General features: G+C 38.2%; 1 protein-coding gene across 7 annotated transcripts in view; it reads left to right on the top strand.

Annotated features, from left to right (window-relative positions):
- Positions 1 to 21,246, top strand: part of FERMT2 (FERM domain containing kindlin 2) — an 81,031-nt gene that overhangs the window by 30,981 nt on the left and 28,804 nt on the right. For 5 of the 7 annotated variants that reach the window (XM_087728513.1, XM_087728506.1, XM_087728528.1 and 2 more), the window contains 2 exons: positions 13,100 to 13,234; positions 19,819 to 19,851. In XM_087728513.1, coding sequence (XP_087584639.1) covers positions 13,100 to 13,234; positions 19,819 to 19,851 — 168 coding nt within the window. The remainder of the gene's footprint in view (positions 1 to 13,099; positions 13,235 to 19,818; positions 19,852 to 21,246) is intronic. The other 2 variants (XM_087728539.1, XM_087728537.1) reach the window with 1 other exon arrangement.

Raw genomic sequence — 21,246 nt, 5'->3', positions numbered from 1 at the left:
CTATGAAATAATGCAATTCCAGGAAATATTTTCCATGAAATTCTTCATTTTGTATTTTTTCCAGGTCATATATTAATAATAACAACCATATTGTCATAATGAAAACCTTATATGTACAAGAATAAATTTAATACCATTAAAACACCACAGATCATTTTTGAGTTCGAAAATTGCTCAGACCTTTCTATTCTTCGGTAACTAATCTCTCAACCTGAATATTTCCCATGTGACTTTCAGTTATTTTTAAATAAATGCATTTTTAAAATTCCTATAATATGCAGATAGCTTTCTTATATGGACCATTTGAAAAACTATTTTGGTAAGGAAGCCATTTCACCGTTTGGAAAATATCTCTCCTCTTTTCCTTACAGTTTGATATTTTCAGTATGTTGGGAGAATTCCAGCTAGAGCTGCTTCCTGAAAATTTACTGGCAGTGTAACAGACCCTCCTCTGGAGAGAGAAGAAAAAATAAGTGTGCTGTTTCAGCTTGAATGAAAAAGCTTCCCTTATTCAAATAATTTTTTAAAACTTGGGACTAAATTCGTAAATCTCTAAGTACTTGCTTCCTGTGAATAATATATAATCCTAAAATATAACATTCTTTCCAGTTCTAATACACACAGTATTTTGTAATGTGGCTGCATAAGTGACAGTTTCCATTTGTTCAGATGGCAAATGCAATTCCACAATATTCATTTATTTTTTATATTGCAAGAAAAAAAATTAAATAATAGCATCTGAACTGGTAGTTGATTAGGGTAAAAAATGGGCAGTTGTGGACAAATCTTCAAAATGTTGCTGCAGTATAACAGCTGTGAGGAATGCAATTTTTTTTGTTATGATTATCTGAAGGTTATGATTAGGAGGAGGAGAATAATTCCTACTATTGCAGTGTTTTTAAACAAACTAAGGTGTAAACAAACCAGCAGAATTATTATCAGTAAAAGATTCTCAAAACTCAAATGACAAAAAGTTGAGATGCCCAACATAAACATTCTAGAATTTGCTTAGAATGCACAACTATCTCATTTAGGAGTTGATGTTGACAGTAGTTTCTTGGGTAAAGCAATAATTTCATTGATGACATTGCCATAAAAAGGACTCAAAAATGAGCCAAGCCCCCTTACCCCCGTCCTCCACAGAATTTCTGTTACGTACTAGTCCTCTTTACATGTGATACCTTTCTCAAGAGTATCTAATATTATTGTGAGTTAAGAAATACCACAAAAGATGCACTGCATGTTCCAGTACAGATCATCTACCAGGACAACCAAGGACATTCCATTCCTGTCCCCATTCTGAATCCTGATTGAACAATGTCTAGAGATTAAGTTTCTTCTAGGGCTTTCTGCAGCTGAAGTCCAGGGAAGGCCTATGTAAAGAAGAGCATGCAAATACCTCAGTTTGCTTTATGACACATGCTTATCCCCCTTAAACCTGGGATGTATCACATGTAACCCTTTCATAATTCCTGTGCAATATAGACAACTCCAATTTGCGATAATAGCCAGCTGCCTTTCCTTACAACAAAAAGAAATAAAGTTTCTGCCCTGCCCTAGAAAATGGCATATAAAGCATCAGTTTGCCAAGTTTTAGCTATTGATTACCGTAAATATAATTATTTTAATTTTAAAAGGTATATTACAATTACATTCTGTTCCCATTTGCCACTTGCTTTATCTATCCTTGCCTCTTCAGGCGACCTGAAGTCTAAACTGAGACAATGCCAATCTGGAGGGAAAAAATGGTTTGCCCACTTCTGGTTTAAATGATCAAGCAAAGAATCTTAGTTAATTTGCAAGGCTTTGTGGTTTGCAAATGTGTTTCATTCTTAAAAGAACAGTTAAATAAAATGGATAGAATGAAAGTTAATGATAACTAGCGTTCTGGTGGAAAAAGCTATCCTAATTATTCCTTTCATTCTCATTCTCTCCCCCCCCCCCCCTACACACACTTCTCTTACTTACTTTTGTTTCTTTTCTGCTTCCAGCTTTAAATATCTTTATGTTCTTGGGTTTGATCATAATGGCAGCTTAACAAAGTGTCATTCAACATAGATTCCTGTAGTATCTATGAAATGAATTAAAAAATAAAATACATACAAAACTGTATGTATTTTTGGTGGTGTCTTTATATTGCATATCAACTTGTTTGTGCCTTTTTATTCAAAATCAATTATATGGAATAATTATTGTCTGCTGCTTTTCTTCTTGTCAGAGTCAGAATTGCCTCTTGAATCCAATTCTATATAATATTTTCATTACACCTTTTTCCTTAGATTGTATCATTCAATCAGGAAATTTTTAGGAATTGAATTCTCTCTCTCTCTCTCTGACAGAACTTTTATACATTTGTACATCAGTTAAAATCAAAGTGCATCTTTTCGCCGATGTTTTTCTTTAACATGTTCCTGTATAGCCTGCCTTTATAATTTGCAGTTTTACATTGGCATCTCACAGATGTACTGTACCAGAGAAAGGGGACCATTGTAATGGTGCCATTCTTGACATGGTTAATTGGGTGGGTCTTGGCAGCATCCAAGCAGCAGAAGACTCCCTTCAGGAGCTTGGCTTCAACATAAAAGCTCTTCCACCCTAACTAAAAGGGCAAGAAACAATAAATGGTATTCATACACATAGGAGTACAGTCTGCTGAGAAAATTCAACGTTACAAACTCCCACCAATATTGAACAGAGGCAGCCTTTTTCCTACTACCTCTTAATACAAAATATAGTATGCCTATGTGATCAAATTATGAACTGTAATTAGTTTCTACTGTTCGCTTCTAAGATAAATAAATTATTCGGCATAAATAGTACCAAAGACAATCATGCATAACAAAAGTGTATTGTAAGAGATCTGTGCACCAGTGTAGGAAAACAGCACATTGGCACATTAACACCCCTTTCTTTTTCTAATTGGGATTTCCTAAGTTACAGAGAACTGTCTTTTATGTAATGTTCTGTATCTGGCAGAATATGCTTTTGATTGAGAGCTGCTCAGATTTGATTATATCTAGCTATATACATGTTTTTAATGTTATTTTATTTTATTTGCCCTTGGTTGGGCTGTGTGTGTCATACTGAGGTAGTTAAGAGACCGAGATAAGATCCCATTTCCTCCCCATGTGCATCTGCCATCTTTGTTAATTTTAAGTGAATTTTAGTGTCAATATTTATTGTTTAAAAGTTAAATTGTTTTATCTTGTTGCTTTTATTGATTGTAAGCCATCTGGAAGTGCCTTTAAGCAAGAGCGGTGGCATACAAGCTAATACATAAACAAAAACTATACTAATAAAATTTAAGAAACACAGCCAGTCATAATTTCTGTTTCATATGTAGCATTCAAACGAGGAATTGTCAAACTTAGAGTGGATCATGGTTAACTAATTATTCTGCTTAAAAGTGAGAAGATGGAAGATATTTAAGCTTTTTGCGGAAATTAATCCACGTGGATTGTTCATTTGTTTGGGTCAGGGGTCACGTGTTATATTTGTGCCTTATCCCCAAAGTCTCCATCTTATGTTGAAGTTGAAACTAGGTGAGGTTGAAATTGATACTAGGTGAGGCTAGTAGGAAAAAATGGGTATGACAAAATAGATAACGACTTCAAATTCTCAAAAACATTAATATTATTGAGTTCTATCTCACTGTACTAAATCTCAGAGGCCTATGAGTAGTTGATGTATTCTGATGCTTCATATTCAGCATGGCAGTTCTATTAAAATTACAACAAGATGGCTGCTGATAATAGATATCTGGCATACAACACCAAAAAATTTTTAAAAAACCCTGAGATTCTTCACCATGAACCTATTCATCCTATGAGGTAAATGTGGGGAAAAAGAACGTTGGTCCTTACCTGAACGTTTTTTTCTGTGGTAGAGGCGGGAGGGTTACAACAGGGTATGTTACAGCCTGATTGGTCGCAGCCGTATGCCTCCATAAGGTGTTATGGGAGAGGCCACAGTCTAGACCGTGTTTTAGGAATTCGAGGACCTGGGTGACCGAGGCAGAAGCCGGGGATATTTGGAACCTCCCACAACAGGACACAAACGTCGACCACGTTGAATTATAAATTCGAGTGGTAGAAGGATGTCTGGCCGCCTCGATAGTGGAGATAACCTGGGCAGACAGGCAAGCGTCCCTCAGAAGGCGCTGCTCAAGTGCCAGGCAGTCAGCTGGAGCCACTGGGGCTCCGGATGACTCAGGACCCCCTGGCACAGGGCGACTTCCTCCTGGGGAATCCTCCAGGGTGGAGATATGGATAGTTGGACAAGGTCCGCGAACCAAGGACGCCTTGGCCAAAACGGGGCCACTAGGATGATATGGGCCCCTTCCAACACAATTTTCCTCAGGGTTTCCTGGATGTGAGGAAGGGGAGGAAAGGCATAAAGAAGGCTGGGAGGCCACGGGCTCCTGAGAGCGTCCGTGCCCTCTGCATTGCGTGCAGGAAAGCGGGAAAAGATCGGGGAAGTTGAGCGTTGCTCGGGCTGGCGAACAAGTCCACCAGTGGGTTGCTGAAGTGGAGGCAGATCCTGTGAAATATCTCTGGAGCCAGCTGCCACTCGCCATGATCCACTGTCATCCAGCTCAACCAGTCGGTTTGGTGATTGGCAATGCCCAAGATGTGTTCCGATAGGATGGATGCCAAGTTCTTCGCTGCTCATAGACCGAGCTTCCAAGCTTCTTGCCAGGCTTATGGAATGGGTCTCCTCTTGACGATTTATGTGAGCTTTCGCTGCAACATTGTCCGTCAGGAGGAGGACATGCCGATTGGCTATCGAGTCTCGAAAGTGAAGAAGGGCTAGGCGGGCCGCCTTCAGCTCCAGCCAATTAATGTTGTGACGCAAGTCGGACTTTGACCATCGTCCTTGCGCCAGGTGGATTCCATCACCGCTCCCCAGCCAAAGGGGCTGGCGTCCATCATGGTGGAGATGCGGTCCAGTTCCCAGAATTCGGCCCCACGGTGACGGGGGGCAACCACCACCTCAGGGACCAGTGGAGGTCTGGTGGTAGATGAATGGAATGCGGGGAGTTGCTCATCCACTGTCTCTGGAATGGAATGAGCGTCCACTGAAGTGTTCTGGAGTGCAGGCAGTCCCACAAGACGATCCCTATGCACGACACCATCTTGCCCAATAATCGTGCTAAGGTCAGGATGGAAGCTGACCGACTTGTGCAGACGTGCCGTGCCAAACTTTGCAGACTTGTCAGATGTTCTGATGAAAGACGAACTAGCCCAGTTCTCGAGTCTATCACTGTGCCTAAGTAGGATTTTTGTTGATGGGGAGAGATGACTCTTGGGGAAGTTGATGGAGAACCCCAGGGACTGTAGCGTCTGGATGGTGACCTGCAGATCTAGATTCGCCTGCGTTCAGGATGGGGCTAGTATGAGCACGTTGTCGAGCCAGGAGCATTAGTCAGCGTCTTTCTGGGTCCCTGGAGGGGGGAAAAGTCCTGAAGAGCATTGGGGGAGGGGCGAGGAACTCCAGACGAAGACCCTCCCTGACTGTCGACCTGATCCAGGCATCTGATGTTATCTGATCCCACTGATCCGTGAAGGATGCCAAGCGGCCGCCTATGGGTAGACTCGGGTTGGAGTCATTTCCCCCTGGGGAAGGGACGGCCGCCCCCTTCGTGAAAGGATCGTTTGGGCTGACCTTGAAACCTATTCCTATCTTGGTAGAACGGCCGCTGACTCTGTGTATCATACCTGTAGGAGGCGTACCGCTGCTGGTGGTAATCCTGGTCAGAAGGCCTGAAAGATGAAGGCCTGCGGTATGAAGACGGACGATTGTCCGGCTTCTTAGAATTTGAAGATGGGACCTTCTTTTTATCCTGGTTCTCCACAAGGATGGGATCAAGGGACGCACCAAAAAGGTTGGGGCTGGAGAAGGGGGCCGCCACCAGGTTCCATTTGGACTTGTCCATTTGCCAATTCCGGAGCCACAGAAATCTCCTCACAGTCATGGAGGTGTATAGAGCTCTGGATGCAAATTTAATGGAATCCAGGGTGGCATCCTCTGAGAACTGGGTAGCTGAAATAATTTTAGTGAGGTCTTGGTGAAGATGCTCATCTTGGATCGGGATGCAGTCCTGTAGCTGCCTGAGCCACATGACCGTTGTGCGGTTGAAATAGGACACTACCATGGCCGCCTTAATAGCCCAGGCAGAAGCGTTGAAGTTCTTACGAAGGGTAAGCTCTGCACAACAGAGATCTAGATCTGCTGGGGGATTCAGGCCTAGATGCCTGCGCCAGTCTTTCTGCCCTAGCCACCTGTTTTTCCAGGGCTTTTTGTCTTCCGGATTCATCCCTAGCAGCAGCTCTGGAAGGGCGCTGGTGGGCTGGAGGCCTGGAGGCCGCTGCCCTGGGTCTAAGCCTGCCCTGGCCCTCCTCCACTAGATTTCCTTGGGCCTGTAGATCTGAAACTGTGGAGGCCATGCCTCACTCACGTGTCTGAGGATGGCTGTGGGTGCCTGCCGGCTTCGATCTGGTTTTGCTGCAGTTGCTTCATGAAGCCTGGCACGCCTTGTCTCCTGCGGGCTTCCAATTAACTTTCGATTTGGCCGCTGCTGGAAAACACGGCAAGAGGCTGCCGCCCATAAGGTCGCACCGAAAATTGCCGCCGTGCCTCGTGGGTAAAGAATCGGGAGATCGCAACTATGAAGTGGCTCTGAGGGATTAGCCTCGCGACGAGCCGAGTCTGAGAGACTCCTGCGCCCGGCTTATTTGCAGACCTCCTATTCTGAGGGCCGCGCCGCACCGGCCGGAGAATCTGATCGGCATGCCCTCTGATGACTAAGCGAGCCGCGGCAAGTCTTTGAAGTCATGGTAAGGCCCTGGTGGCAGCAGCGCTGAAATCCGATCAGAATTGGCTAGAGCTTTTTAAAAATGATCGCTAGAGCCCGCGTTTGAGCCGTTGCGGTGAATTTAGCGAAAACGGCCTCCGGTGCGCTCAGAAGGAGCAGGCAGCTCTCAGGTTGCCACAGAGCCTGGAGGCAAAGCCCCATGCTCTCTTTTGTGAGACTGGAATGTCTCTTTGATGGCAAGACTATCCAATAAATCAAATCTTTATCACCATTAATTAATACCTCACTGGAGCCACAGCTAGTGCTTGGACCAAAGACTGAGGGAAACTGGGAGCCGAGAGGGAAAGGAGGATACTTAAGAAAAATCCCTCAGTCTCTGGACCAATCAGGCTGTAACAAACCCTGTTGTAGCCCCACCTGCCGAAACCACAGGAAAATTGTAGAATGCTACAACAGAGAAAATTGCTGTTTCCTATGTTATGCTCCTGACAGAAGGGTGGCTGCAGCATAACCCTTCCCAAGTTACTTTCTTAACAAACAAAAAATACTGCAAATGCTTTGCCATCCCTTTTGTTGGGGTGTTTCCCATGCGACTTTAAAGGATAAAGGACTAGTTTTAAAGGATGAAACATCTTGGAGTCCCATTGATGTAGGAATCAGAGGTGTGAAACTTACGTGATTTACAAAAACAAAATTTAGATTTTGCATTCTAGATTATTTTGCATTTAGTTTTAGTATTGCCAACACAGCATTTTTTCTATACTTTTGCTTCTCAAAATTGAAAGCATGCCAAATAGCATCTATTATAATATTTCCATTGTAAGAGGAAACCACTTCTGCACCTTGAATAAAAGCAGATTCTTCTGGATTAAAATAAAATTGTCCACCTCCAATAGCGTCCATTCAAATAGATCCACTTAAAGCCAACTATGAAAGCAATGAGTGCTAGCCAGCATTTGACATCTAAATTACATAGTTGAAATAAGTAGACCAACCATTTCCATTGTATGGTTCTTGAAGGAACGTTTTTTAATTGGATATGTCTGAAGGATCTTTGAACAAACGTAGAAGCAATTTTTGAAAGTTCAATCTCTAACTTTGTTTAGACAAATGAAAGGATAATTCCCACCTTTTAGTTCCAAATCATAATGGTGTCCTTCCAAAACCTCTCTTTGGCTTTTGCCACTTCTTTAAAACTTCAGTCTGTAACTGTAATATTTAGTTATTTTCTTGCCTTAGAAATTAACATTGGCTATTAAATGTTAATGACATCTAAATAAAAAAGATGATAATGCTTACAGATTGAGATTTGGTAACTGCATTCGTGCCATATTCTGGATAGCATTACAGGAATGGTTTGTCATAGTTATATTCCAGAGAATTTTTGGGACTTCCCAGCCTAACTACTAATAGGCATTAAATTCCCAGATGTTTCCCATCCAAGTATTTACTGGAGAGATTTTGCTTACCGTAGTTTATGACTTCAGCCAAGGTCAGTTTATGTCTGCCCTCCCAGGTAAGGAAGACAGGAAACATGGCCAGATAATTTTACTTTATGTTAAGACTAAATTAACAGAAACATGAAGTCTGAAAGTCTAGATGTCTCTCAGTCACTTTTAACAACCTGATCAACTAGGGAAGATCCTTTCTAAGTTTCTTCCTCTCACCATTAAGCTCGTGCTAAAATGCAAATAACAAAAGTGTGCACCCTGATCTAAAGAGAGGTATAGGATCTACAAAACATTCGATTACTTTCTGGTGCCCTGGTGAAATTTGGATAGCTATTTTATTTCCACTTCTCTGCTTTTCTTGATTTTTAAAGAATTTTCTCTCTGCAGATGCATCACCTATAATGGAGAGAGAAAAATGTTGTGCTATTCCTGTCTGTCACATTAATGATCACTAATATTGATATTATGATGGGAATCATAGGTCAGCACATTTAGAGGATGCTACATTTTACAACATGCCATTGTTTGATATTGAAATATTGCGCAGGGAACTGTCACCTACCTAGAGTACCCAGCAGCAAATATTCTGATCATAATTCTTCCACTTGAAAAAGATAAAATAACCCTAGACATGGAATTGCTGAAATTGAAGAATATATAGGGACATGATTAGACATGAACATTTTCTCTAACATGTAATATACACCTATTATAGGGAAGGAATGCAATTTGCAGAAAGTATTTTCCTTCTAACTACTAATATAGTTGGCAGAGAAAATAACCAAGCAGAGATTTTTTGTTTCAAAATTGAGATATATGTAAAAATGAGAACCAACAGTTTTTATGTTTTAATACAGAAGCGTATGGGGAATATTCTAGTAATATAAATTTTATTTATTCATCTATGATAAATTTGGGAATAGACGTGATGAGATATACAGGCTGTACCAAAGTTCAATTCCCATGGACCAATCAAAATGTAGGTTTGCTTTATTATTTTTATTAATTTTTTCAGATGATATTACTATTCTTAGCAATGTTCAAATGACATGCATCAAATGAATAAAGAAGTGCTTAGAGAGAAAGACAACTTTGAACATTTAATGAGATTTATATAATTGACAACAGTAATGGGGGGGTTGTGTGTGTGTGTGACAAGTATGAATAAAAACAAGCAATTTAGACAAAAAGGACAAAATGATAACTATGTTTGGAAATAATAAAATATTTCTTAACATGGCAACCTATGTGCAAAAAACGTATTTATAATTTAAAAAAAACAGTGTTCCTGAGTACGTCCTTAAACTTAGAATTTATTTTCAGCATCAGATTTATACTGAACTCGCAATTGTTTCAAACAAGTGAATTCTTTTTTGACTGAAGTATCTTCATTTCAACAGCCTGATTTTAGCAGAAAAGATAAATTTATTTCTCATGAGTTAAACTTGAATTAGAAATGATTACTAATATATTGAAAGGCATCCAATGGTATGTGGAAATTAATTTCCAGTGGAAATTAGTTCAAAATAATGAATATTTGAATGCTTCCTATAGGTTTACACAAGGTGGCTGGGTTTTAAATACTAATTAAGGACTGATAACGTATTTTTACTGAAGATTATAATAAGTAGTCTTTCAAGTTGAAAGAAGACACTGAGTTGTACTGGTCATCTGTGAACATGGAGGTGGCTCTGCAGCCCCAGTCTGGGAGTGCGAAGTCTAGTACAATATGAGTACTAGGAATCCATTGTTGAAACAACTGTTGCTATTACTCTATGACGACATTCACGGTTTTCCATCATTTATTGGCAACACCTATCTTTGGAGCAGGCTTCATAACACAGGGCTCACCAACTGGTTCTGTCACCAGCCATAGCTTCTAGTTCCCTTGACTGGATGTCACAGTAATGTAGTTTCTTTCATAATGTCTTTGTAGCATTTGTATGGACGATCGCAAGATCTTTCTGGTCTCCAGTTCATCAACAAGTCAGGCATACAATGGTTGTCCTTTCTAATGACCTGTTACCATGTTTTCCCGAAAATAAGACAGAGTCTTGTTTTCTTTTGACCCCTGAAATAAGCGGTTGGCCTTATTTTTGGGGAGGTCTTATTATTTTTGAGGTGCAGGAAGTAGCAAGCATGGTCACTTCATATTTTCACAGAGGGCTTATTTTAGCGCATGTGCTCAAAAGCCCGATAGGTCTTATTATCCAGGGAGGTCTTAATTTCAGGGAAACAGGGTAGAAGACTATTAAAAGAATTTTTAAAAAGAGAATCCGCCAGGGATTAGGATAAATCATTATGTACCACCACATAAGAACTATTGTGTTATCAAATATAATCTACTAAGAAGTCTTAATCCTTCAGGACAGACAAAGGAATCAGGACACATTTTGTTAATGAATAGGGCAGCTTCTCTGGTTCCTTTTGAATGTATGAACTTTATGTATTTCATGTGCTTCTGTGTTTCAGGTAAGCAGCATCTTTCCCAGTAGCTTTTTGCCTATGCATTATGTAAAATGAGTTTCATTACTAGAGCTTCCAGTCAGCTGTCTAGTTTTCCTTCAACTTGTATTTATTTCTTCTTTTTGTGGTTCAAAATGCTATCTTTAGTTTTCTCAAGCATTATTCAAATACATTACTTTTCCTTCATTCAGTTCATAGACTTATATTACAACTGGGAAAACCTTTCATAGTTTTGAAATGTGGCACCACTATTTTCTTTAACAGATTCCATTAGAGTTGCTTACAGCCACTTAGCACATGTTCTGCAAATGGGGTAGATTCAATCAAACAAGCATTCAATCCCTGTCACATTTTAGCAATATTTCTGGGGTTTGCCATAAGCCAAGAAATATTCTTGATTTGCTTATGAATTTTATTTTAGAGTCTTATTTTATTTATTTTTAACACTTACAGAAGGTTGTTAAGCACTGTGAAGCGGTATATAAGTTTAAGCGCTATTGCTATTATTTATGCACAAAAAGCACAATAAAGAATGCCCTCTTGAAGGTCCCATTAGATGTTGTGTGCCTATATGTCTTTATATTAAAAGAGTTTTTAAATCTGATATTAGCATTAATGTGCTTGGCATACATATTCCAGTCTGCTTTCTGGCAATGGGAACAGGGTTTACAAATTACTGGGATCTGGAATTATATTCTTTTGATTATAGGCCTATGCAGACTGTGTGGGAAATTGTTCAATCTGTCTCTAGATTTGAGATAATGATTTTACTACTCTAGAGGAAATAAAACAAAAGTTTGGGGACTAATCCTTTGTCACTGAGCACAATGAAATGTGCCTCTATCTTTAGCATCATAATATATAAGAGTACGATTGCTTATTTCCATCCAATTGAATAATCTTCACCTGGATAGCTAATCGATAACAAATAAATAATCGCTGTGATAAATTATATTAACTGATGTGGGGGGGGGAATATTTAAAGAAGCAACTTCTGATCTTCTTTAGGAAGTTACAGGGAATATTTAATATTATTTTCCCTCTCCAAAATTAGGTAACACTTCATACCTTTTTAATCAGTAAATTCAGAAATCACCAGTTTATTTTTAGTCATTTTCAGCAACAACAAAAAAATCCAGAAATAATTTCCAATCTTTTATAAAAGTTGTTCCTTCTCTAATCAAACAGGTCAAATTAGCCATTTCTGCAAGCTGTGTCATCTTCACAGTCCAAAAGTGCCATTGGCTGCTAAGGTGTTGTCATTTAAATACATTTTATGTTACATCCCCAGAGCAAGCATGGGCAGTTTTTTTGTGCCTAAGGTCATACTTCTTTTCAAATTCAGCTAAGAAATATGTGGTGATAAGAGCTTTCTGCACCAGATGACCAGTCTGTTAAAGAGACATGCAGTAGTGAGAGTAATGTAGTATTCCAATTATCTTGAGATATGCTAGGAATCTAACTCTGCTGAGGTAGTTTTCATAGCAATTTAGATTGGATCACTTCCCTCTCAGCCCTCTGCTTAATGGAATGTTGTTTTAAATTGTGATAAAAATAATCCATTAATGGAAAGTTATCTTTCTGTCAGATATTAAAGTTGGAAAAAAAATCTTCGTAATATTTACAGTTGATTCCATTATAATGTATCTTGGCCTCTCTTCAAAGGCTTAAGATGTCTATTAGTAATAATTCGGTATTATGAATTGTTTCAGATTATTTTTAGATGGAAAGGCTTATTCACTAAGTTTGAAATAGCAAAGTAATGTTAAATACTGGAAAAAATACTATTGATCTGTCCTTTTGTTTATGTAACCACTGATATTCAGATTAGGTTTTAGGATACTAATCACAAATGGAGAAACTTATAAATCCTGGTATCTTTCTCTGAGGCCAGAGCCTAACTGTATAGAGAACATGGTACTGTATGGCTATCACTATTGTGGATTGTTCCTAATGAAGTAGTGATTATTTGAGAAGATTGTCCCAATTGTTTCTTGACCCATGTCCACAATAGTTCATCTGTCTCATAGTAGAACTTCGCTGATCCATTCTGTCCATTACATGTTATAAAATCTGTTTTGGAGGATATTCTAATCTGCAGAAACAGATTTAAGACAACTTTATAGAGAAATAGGAATTCACTCAGCTAAAAAGATATTTGGAGGTCATCGGGCGATTCAAATTATATTTTATTCTTTTCTACAAATGGTATGATGTGTACTATTTAATTATCATTTGAGCTTTATAACCGAAGCATTATGGTGCCATTGTGTTGCAGTATTCATACTATTTTTATATTCTTTAAAATACCAAAAAGCCTTAAAACATTTTCTTTTTTATAATATAATTTCTTATTTTACCTCCATAGACATCAGGCATCCAGAAGAACTCTCTCTTTTAAGAAAGTCCCGTGATTCAAACAAAAAGAAAAAGAAAAGGCTGGATGACCAATATGAGGATGAAACACTTGAGCTGGAAGGACCACTAATCACACCTGGATCAGGTAGAATCCCTTCTCCCAATAGCATGAGTATTGTGAAAAAAGCTTGGGGGTGGGGGGAAATTCTTTCACATTTATTTGTAGTAATTTTGTTTAGTCTCATGATTCCTTGATGGCTATGAGAGGAATGGCATTTCAACCTAAATATGCATTGGAGAACTAAATAATATTTAGAAATTACAGTGTTTAATATCCACTTACTCAGTTCTTACTCAGTGAAAATAGTATTTTCACCATTGATCGTCACTTGAAGTAATTTAGCATGTATTAGCACAATTGCTTTGAGCTTTATGCTAAGTTTGAGGCAATTTTCTGCATATATTCTAGCTTGTTCATTACCAATTGCTCATTATTATTCTGTACTAAATGGGTAGTACTTGAGTTTTAGGTCTGGTGAAGTTCTAACTTATATGACTATTACTTCTCCACTGCTAGCTTATACTCTATTCTCTTTTACTCCCAGGTAGATCACAGAAAGTTTCAAAATTTTATTTTATTCTTGTTTGTTATTTAATAACAGAGTGTACACATGCTTTTTCCATTTTAAAAACATCGTTGTTCTTTGCTTCTTTAATTATGGAATGGCATTGCTGTATAATTTGCTCTGTTACTTGTTTGAAAAAAAGAGATTAACTAGAAATGTTGAATTTAAGCAAAATTGGGCAGTTGTAGGATTTCCAAATATTTTAAGAACAGTTGTGATTGAACCTTATACTAAAATGCTGGTGCACTGAATATGGTTCCAAAACTGATTGAGGGGAATTTAAGCTTGCATACATGAACTGCTGGACAATAGAGAAAACTGTAGGTGGTTTTCAAATCTGGAGTAAAATAGATTGAAATGTGAAGGAAACAAATTCTATATTTGCAGGAACCTCCATAGAAAATGCTTTTTAAGATGCAGTGTTGAAATTCTTTATGGGGGGAGGGCATGATTGAGCACTGAGTTACCAACTTCAGACTATTGGAGTAGGTCATAAACATACCCAAAGTATGTGCTATTCAGAGCCTTGAATGCCATCAATACTACCTAATATACTGCTCTGTGGACAAGACAGTGTTGTCTGTTATGCATTGGCATAGCAATTGTATCTTTTTAATCATCAACATAGCAATCACTAAAGTTATACCCATATGCTTTAAACAGTTCTACCAGATATTGATTTAAAGTTCTTTGAAAACCTCTACATGTACCCTGGGCCTGCAAAAAATTCCATCTACTGTAGGATACTGGTTTGAAGAAACAACTCTTTCTATTGTTGTCAGCAGGAACTGCTGATATTCTTCTGAAGTCTGGCAGTGCCAGTCCCACGAACCCCTGTGGAGAAATGTAACAGATCATTTTACTAAAGCAAACCTGAGTGGAAATTTAATGCCCAAAAATCTTTCCTGTCTCCTACTTAAAATGCTATCCTCCTCTTTTTAAATGGCAACCGGAGATGTTATGTGCCAGAAAATGACTTCATATCAAGTGTAACTTTTCCTGCTGCTTTACTGGATGATCAGATGCTTGAAATTAGAATTCTAAACCTGCTTTCTAGAACATCAGGTCCAGTGAAATCATCCGAAGAGATTTGTATAATTACCATCAGTTACCCAGTGTTTTCAAATTTCTACGTGTGGATATGTAATTGAAATTCCCAATTTATGCAAGAAAGGGTTTCAAGGAAAATGAAATAATAACTTGAGAGGCGTCTATAATAATGTTAACATGAATTGAAGAGAATCTTGTTTTGGTTGTGTTCTTTTACTTTTCTCTTCCTCTTGTATTCATTTTTGTTTAAAACTTACATTATTTTAAAATTTGAGACCAGTATCAGTGTTTAAAGATTAATTGATGATGGTGTTTTGCCCAGTTAATTTACTTCAAGCGTGACCCGTCAAAAGCGCGGACGGCAAAAGCGCGATCGACAAAATCGCGCCTTTGACGTCATCACAGCGCGACGAAAAAGATCGAAAAATTCAAATAAAAATTAATAAAAATTAAATTAAAGCAAGCCGATTCACATAAAGGTAAGGGTTAGGGTTAGGGTTAGGGTTAGGTTAAGGGTTAGGGTTAGGGTTAGCTTTAGAGCGTTAGCGTTAGCGTTAGGGTTAGGATAAGGGTTAGCGTTAGGTTTTTCGTTACTTTAACGGTTAGGTTTAGGGTTAGGTTTAGGGTTAGGTTAAGAGTTAGGTTTAGGGTTAGGTTTAGGGTTAGGTTTGGGGGGCTTAGGGTAAGGTTTTCGCTTTATTTTTACATTTTTCGATCTTTTTCGTCGCGCTGTGATGACGTCACAGCGCGCTTTTGTCGAGCGCGATTTTGTCCTACGCGCTTTTGTGGTGGAACCTACTTCAAGACCTTTGTATATATTTATCTAAGACAGACAGACAGATAGACACATACAAACAACAACAACAACAACAATCTTGGACCATTTCTATTTTCCCAGCACTGCTGTTTTGCTGTAAAGTGAAAAGAGTCAGGAGTCAGTCTTTGAGTGTTTTTTCTCCCTCCTTTCCCAGATATGTTAAAATTGTGGAGAAAGTTCCCTTTTCTTCCAGTGAGAATGTCCAAACTGGGAAATATTGCAATTATTTGTATGAAGGAATCTCTTTGCAGTTCTTCCCTAGTCTTTTTCTGTTTTGTTTTAAATATAGAACCAGAAATGACGTTATAGCCAGGTAACTGCAAAACCACTTTTATATGAAATGTGAGAAGGGAGTCATCAGATTCAAAAGTTCCAAATTGTATTCCTCAATAGTTTCACGCTGAACAGATGTAAGCCTGTGATTACATTGGTTAGTCACTTAAGCATGAAAGAGTAATCTGCCAGCACTGTCTTCTGGGCATAACCAGGAAGGGCCAGACTCCTGCAAAATTGTGTCCCAAGGACCAAAGAATTTTTAAAAAAACCAAAGAATTAAAAAAAATGCTGGATGCTCAATAGTACCAAAATCATTAAAAATTTCAAGATTAGTAGATTGTGCTTTTCCCATCCAATTTGACGTGTTATCTTTTCAGGCAACCAAATAATCTTAACAAAATCCAGGCTGGGAACATAATCGGAATTAATTAATTAATGTCATCCAGATGCATCTGAGGCCTTCATCTTCTTTCCTAGAAATAAAATGTTTCAGATTATCTTACAGTGTTACAGATCTCCTGGATCAAAAAATAGTTTTTTCAATAGGAATCTTATGTTCATTATGCTTATATTCATAAGTACATTCACAGAGATAAACCACATTTACACAACATTCAAAACAGAGACAATAAAGCTCCTAGGAAGTAAAAAGGCTAAAATACATCTCTTCCAGCGGCCCATAACCAGATAAACAGGGATCAGTACCAGACAAACAATAACACAGAAAACAATAATCAAGGAACCACTAAGGAAGCAACTATATCTCCACCAAAACTGGCAGGGCAAGCTACTGCACAACCCACCCTCATGCACTGATGATGTTATCCAGTTGGGTAATGAAATATGAGTTGGACTGAGAGAGACAAGGGTATAGAGAAAAAGGAAGACTGCTTTTCTCCCTATACACTATCTTCTCAGCCCAACTCATCTGATATGGTTGTTGTGAGGAAAAGAGGAGGAGGAAGGTGCGTTGATATGTTCACCATCTTGAATTATTTGTATATACAATGAAGCAAACTACATTATTAACCTTTAAATTGCCTTCATGTAGAAGTCCAAGGTGAATCTATTTGACTTTAAGTTGCTCACGGCAATCATGCCTTCCCTTCCAACATCTTGGGGATTTTACACAGAACAAAAAAGCAATGCAAACCTTTGATTATGGAGGTAGTGAAGGCAGAAAAGTGTATACTCTTTGCTGCTTTTTTTCATCAAAGAAGCCACAATCAATGCTTGTTTTGATCCATTGCAAGAATACTGACTTCAGCTATCACCTAGTCTGCATTATTGCTTTCAGTTCCTTAGTAAATTAAGAGGCTGATCTGTCTCTGTGTGTAGGGGAGATTTCTTTAAAACTTGTAGTCAGCAGTTTGGGTTGTCTGAATATTCCACAAATCCGTAAGGATATTTTTCAGCTATTTTCACTTAACACAGAATTATTAAACATTAATTTGTGACTATTCTCTTTCCTGATTATACTGTAAGCACAATTTCAGTATTTATTTATTTAGCATTGGGAGAAAATAGCCCTCATCTAAACAGAGAAAAACCATGTGTGTACAATTTATTTGTTTGTTTGAGTTGAAAAATGATGATAGCACTGGGAATTAGATTTTGAGTTATTCACTTCATTTCAAATTAGTTAAATAGTCATGGATTCTGACCATGCCCTTGCTGCCCACACAAGAATTCTAGATTGCATGCTAATGCTTGAGATTCTTTGACCTTCTTAATGATAAAACAGGGATTTTAAGTACACAGAAAAACAGTGGACCAGAGTTGCTCAACCTCATATCTACTGTCCTTGCAAAGATCTAGCTACTCAAGGCCCTACCCGTTTTTCTCACTTATTTCAACATGCGGTTTTTATAAAGGCTGTTGTTCAATAACTGATTCAGCACTCTCAACAAGAGAGCAAATCCACAGATCCTCTTTGAATTCTATTTTTTCTTGCTCTCTGCATTCTTTCAAACAACCTGGGTAATAAATAAGCTAACCTGCTGTTTCGTAACAGTGCTTTTTCTTTTTCTGTTAAAATGTGTGAAGCAAGTTAGGCTTATTTTTCCAAAACAATGATTATTTTGAAACACATTTCTAATACTGGGATGGTTTCATTATGAGTTAACCTGGACTATGCTAAATAAGAATGAAATTTCTTTATTTCAACAAAGAACCAAGATCTAGATACCTCCTTACATATTTAAGAGAGTGCATGAGGTTCCAAGGATGTGGTGGTGTCCTTTGTGTATACACATCTCTTCATTCCCAGACCTCCCATGTTGAGCAGGGAGGACTCTGTGGTTTTGCTTGAATAGCTGATAATAATTTTCTATGCAGTCGAAATTCCACTGAAACAATGACCATGGATATGCAGTTAATCACGTTGAAACACATTCAAGCCAAGGTGGCGCAGTGGTTAAATGCAGCACTGCAGGCTACTGCTAGATCAGCAGGTCAGCGGTTCAAATCTCACCGGCTCAGGGTTGACTCAGCCTTCCATCCTTCCGAGGTGGGTAAAATGAGGACCCAGATTGTTGGGGGCAATATGCTGACTCTCTGTAAACCGCTTAGAGAGGCCTGAAAGGCCTATGAAGCGGTATATAAGTCTACTGCTATTGCTATTTGTATGCAGTTCTCACTCAAATCTTCCTCTTCTGTAAGGAGCATTTCACACTAGAGGATGGGGGTCAATCACACATAAGAATGTAAAAAAGTAGAGTGATTGTGTGAAGCCTCCAACCCCTACACTTTTTCATCTTTAACCTGTTCAGACAAAGTAAGCAAACTATAATCTCCCAAAATAGTTCAGCTGTTGATTCTTAAAGTCAATTTCAACAATTGCTTCTAAATAATTCTCCCTGTTATTTGTTCCATATGTCATCTAAAACTAAATTGCAAATGAATCCCCAAATAAAATGGTTTTATCAGATAAATATTTTATGAGGATGTGTTCTGATAGTCACAGTAAATTTAATATTAGATTAATCTAGTGATGATGTTATAGAGTTTATAGAAATGATACGATGTAGTATTTAATGTGGAAATAGATATTTTGTGATTAGAACATTTATTTTGCCTTTTCCTCCTAACTACCATCTTAATTAACAGTAAGCATAAGGGAGAATTGGCTTTTCTTCAGCTTCATTTCTTTTTGTTTGAACATTTATCATAAGTTTACCTTAAAATAACTGTATGGCGATATGGGCAGTATAAAATAAATATGGACATTCAGAATTTTGATGGATTTAATTGGATTTGAACAGAGCAGTGGCAGCCCATTCATCATCATTTCCTATGATATTCTCTCCCTCCCTTCCTCCATTTACCTACCTACCTACTTACCTTACCTATCTGAATTTTTGTTACAAAGAAAAGCATTATTTACCAAGTGGTTTGAATAGGCTCTCTGTTCAAGTTGAGGTAGAGACAGCAAATAGCAATGCATGTTTGCTTAATTCCTGCTGTATTGAAATGTACAGTTGTTCCGAACTATTTTAAGAAATATTGGTTTTGAAACTGGAAACCACATACTGTGCTGAAACCAAGCAGCCTGTTTCTGTGTATTTCAGGAATACAAAAAAGGAAAATTACTGCTTTCAGGACTTTTTCAAATATCTTTCCTAAACTAGTAAAATGTTCATGCTCTGACTGTAATGTTTCCATTTCGTATTGTGTAGTATTTTCTTATCATGTCTTTTCATGTGCTTAGTTTTTGTCATGTCCAAATCTCATACAAAAACATAGAAATTAATTTTCTTCCCTCTAATAAACTTATCTCTTGCCATGTGATTTTTTTAAAAAAAAGTAAATTATCTCAACTTGAAATCTTAGTTTTCCGGATTGGATCCTTGAATATCTTACTACTGTACTTTGCCTTTTTTCATCCTTGTTTTTCTTATTCTATTCCTTTCACTGCCTTCACCTTACTGTCTTCTATTTTCCTTTCTTTCCTTCTTATAGGCTCTGATGTTCTTTACATTGGCCCAGTAAAAGGTGAGGCTCAGGTGGATAGGACTTTTCTCTCCTGTCTTTTCTGCTTCCTGTTTCTCTGAACTATGTGACTCTGATAACCAAAGAAATTATTGGCTATATTTTGACCATATGGTGTCCCACAATTGTCTCTCACAGTTGTCTCTCGGCTAAATTTTGACTGTGTCTCTAGGTATTTGTTACAAAATATGTGATTTAGGTTTTTTTTTCTAATTGGGAAAACAGCTAATATACATTGATTGCTATTTAAATAACACAGTATTATAACATTCTATCAGAAACAGAGTATTAGAAATACAAATTATCTATATTTTATATATGCAGTGTAACTATGAAGTAAAGTTACAGATCTGTCTATTTTGATTGGAAAAATGCTGCTTAAGTGAAAGTAGAGGCTCGAGGCTTCCATCATTTGTATAAGAAAAGCTCTGATATTACACCCACATTGTTTTTCCACAATGCCTAAATCTATAGCAGGTAGCAATAACATATCTCCATGTTTCTCAACAATAGGTACTGAGAACCATATTGCTTTTGATATTTTAGATAATGCATGTGCATGAGAAATAATAGCCATGAACAGCTGTATAATCCATTTATTTGTTGAGATGTATAAGCTGCCCAATTCAAAAAAGAAAAACCTCATACAGTAATAACTGAATGTAATATATAATTATAAAATGGAGAGCCAAGTACATAACAAAACAACCAAAAGGGGATTCTCACTCAGTTGGCCAGTAATGATGAAGGGACGAGCCAAGTCTTAATGGCTTTTCTAAAGGTGAGAAGAGTTGGGGCCTGAGTATATTTATGCCTGGGGTATCTTTCCAGAGGAGTGAGAGAATTTACAATATTTATAATCTGTCCTGAATTTTCAGGGCCTAGAGGAATTAATAAAAATCAAAGTACAGCCTTGTTTTAAAGCAGGGATGTCAAACTCAAGGCCTGGGGACCAGATCTGGCCAGTGGGGTGCTTAGATCTAGCCCGAGGGGCCACTCTGGAAACAGTGAAGGACCGGCCCATGATGTTTCTGCCAGCAAAAGCAGTGCTCGCGAGGGCTATGCATGGTCCTCCTGAGGTCTGTTTTCGCTGGCAGAGAGTTGCAGGAGGCCATTGTAGCTGAAAATGGAGCTTGTGTGCCCATTTTCACTGGCACCTCAGGCTATCACAGGTGCCCCCCTGACATGAGTGACATCATGCTAGCCACACCCATCCTGGCCCCCTGAGGTCAAACACTATCCTGATGCGGCCCTCAATGAAATGAAGTTTGACACACCTGTTTTAAAGCCATTTAAATAGCATCTTCTAATTGTAGCTTTCTTCATTTAATTTAATTTAATTACCGTATTTTTCGGAGTATAAGACGCACCTTTCTCCCTCAAAAAAGAGGCTGAAAA

The sequence above is a fragment of the Thamnophis sirtalis genome, unplaced genomic scaffold (assembly GCF_051295495.1).
Source record: "Thamnophis sirtalis isolate CommonGarterSnake01/CBP01778 unplaced genomic scaffold, rThaSir2_p1.2 scaffold_1, whole genome shotgun sequence".
NCBI lineage: Eukaryota > Metazoa > Chordata > Lepidosauria > Squamata > Natricidae > Thamnophis > Thamnophis sirtalis.
The sequence above is the reverse complement of the archived record's forward strand: the minus strand, read 5'-3'. Positions and strand labels throughout refer to the sequence as shown.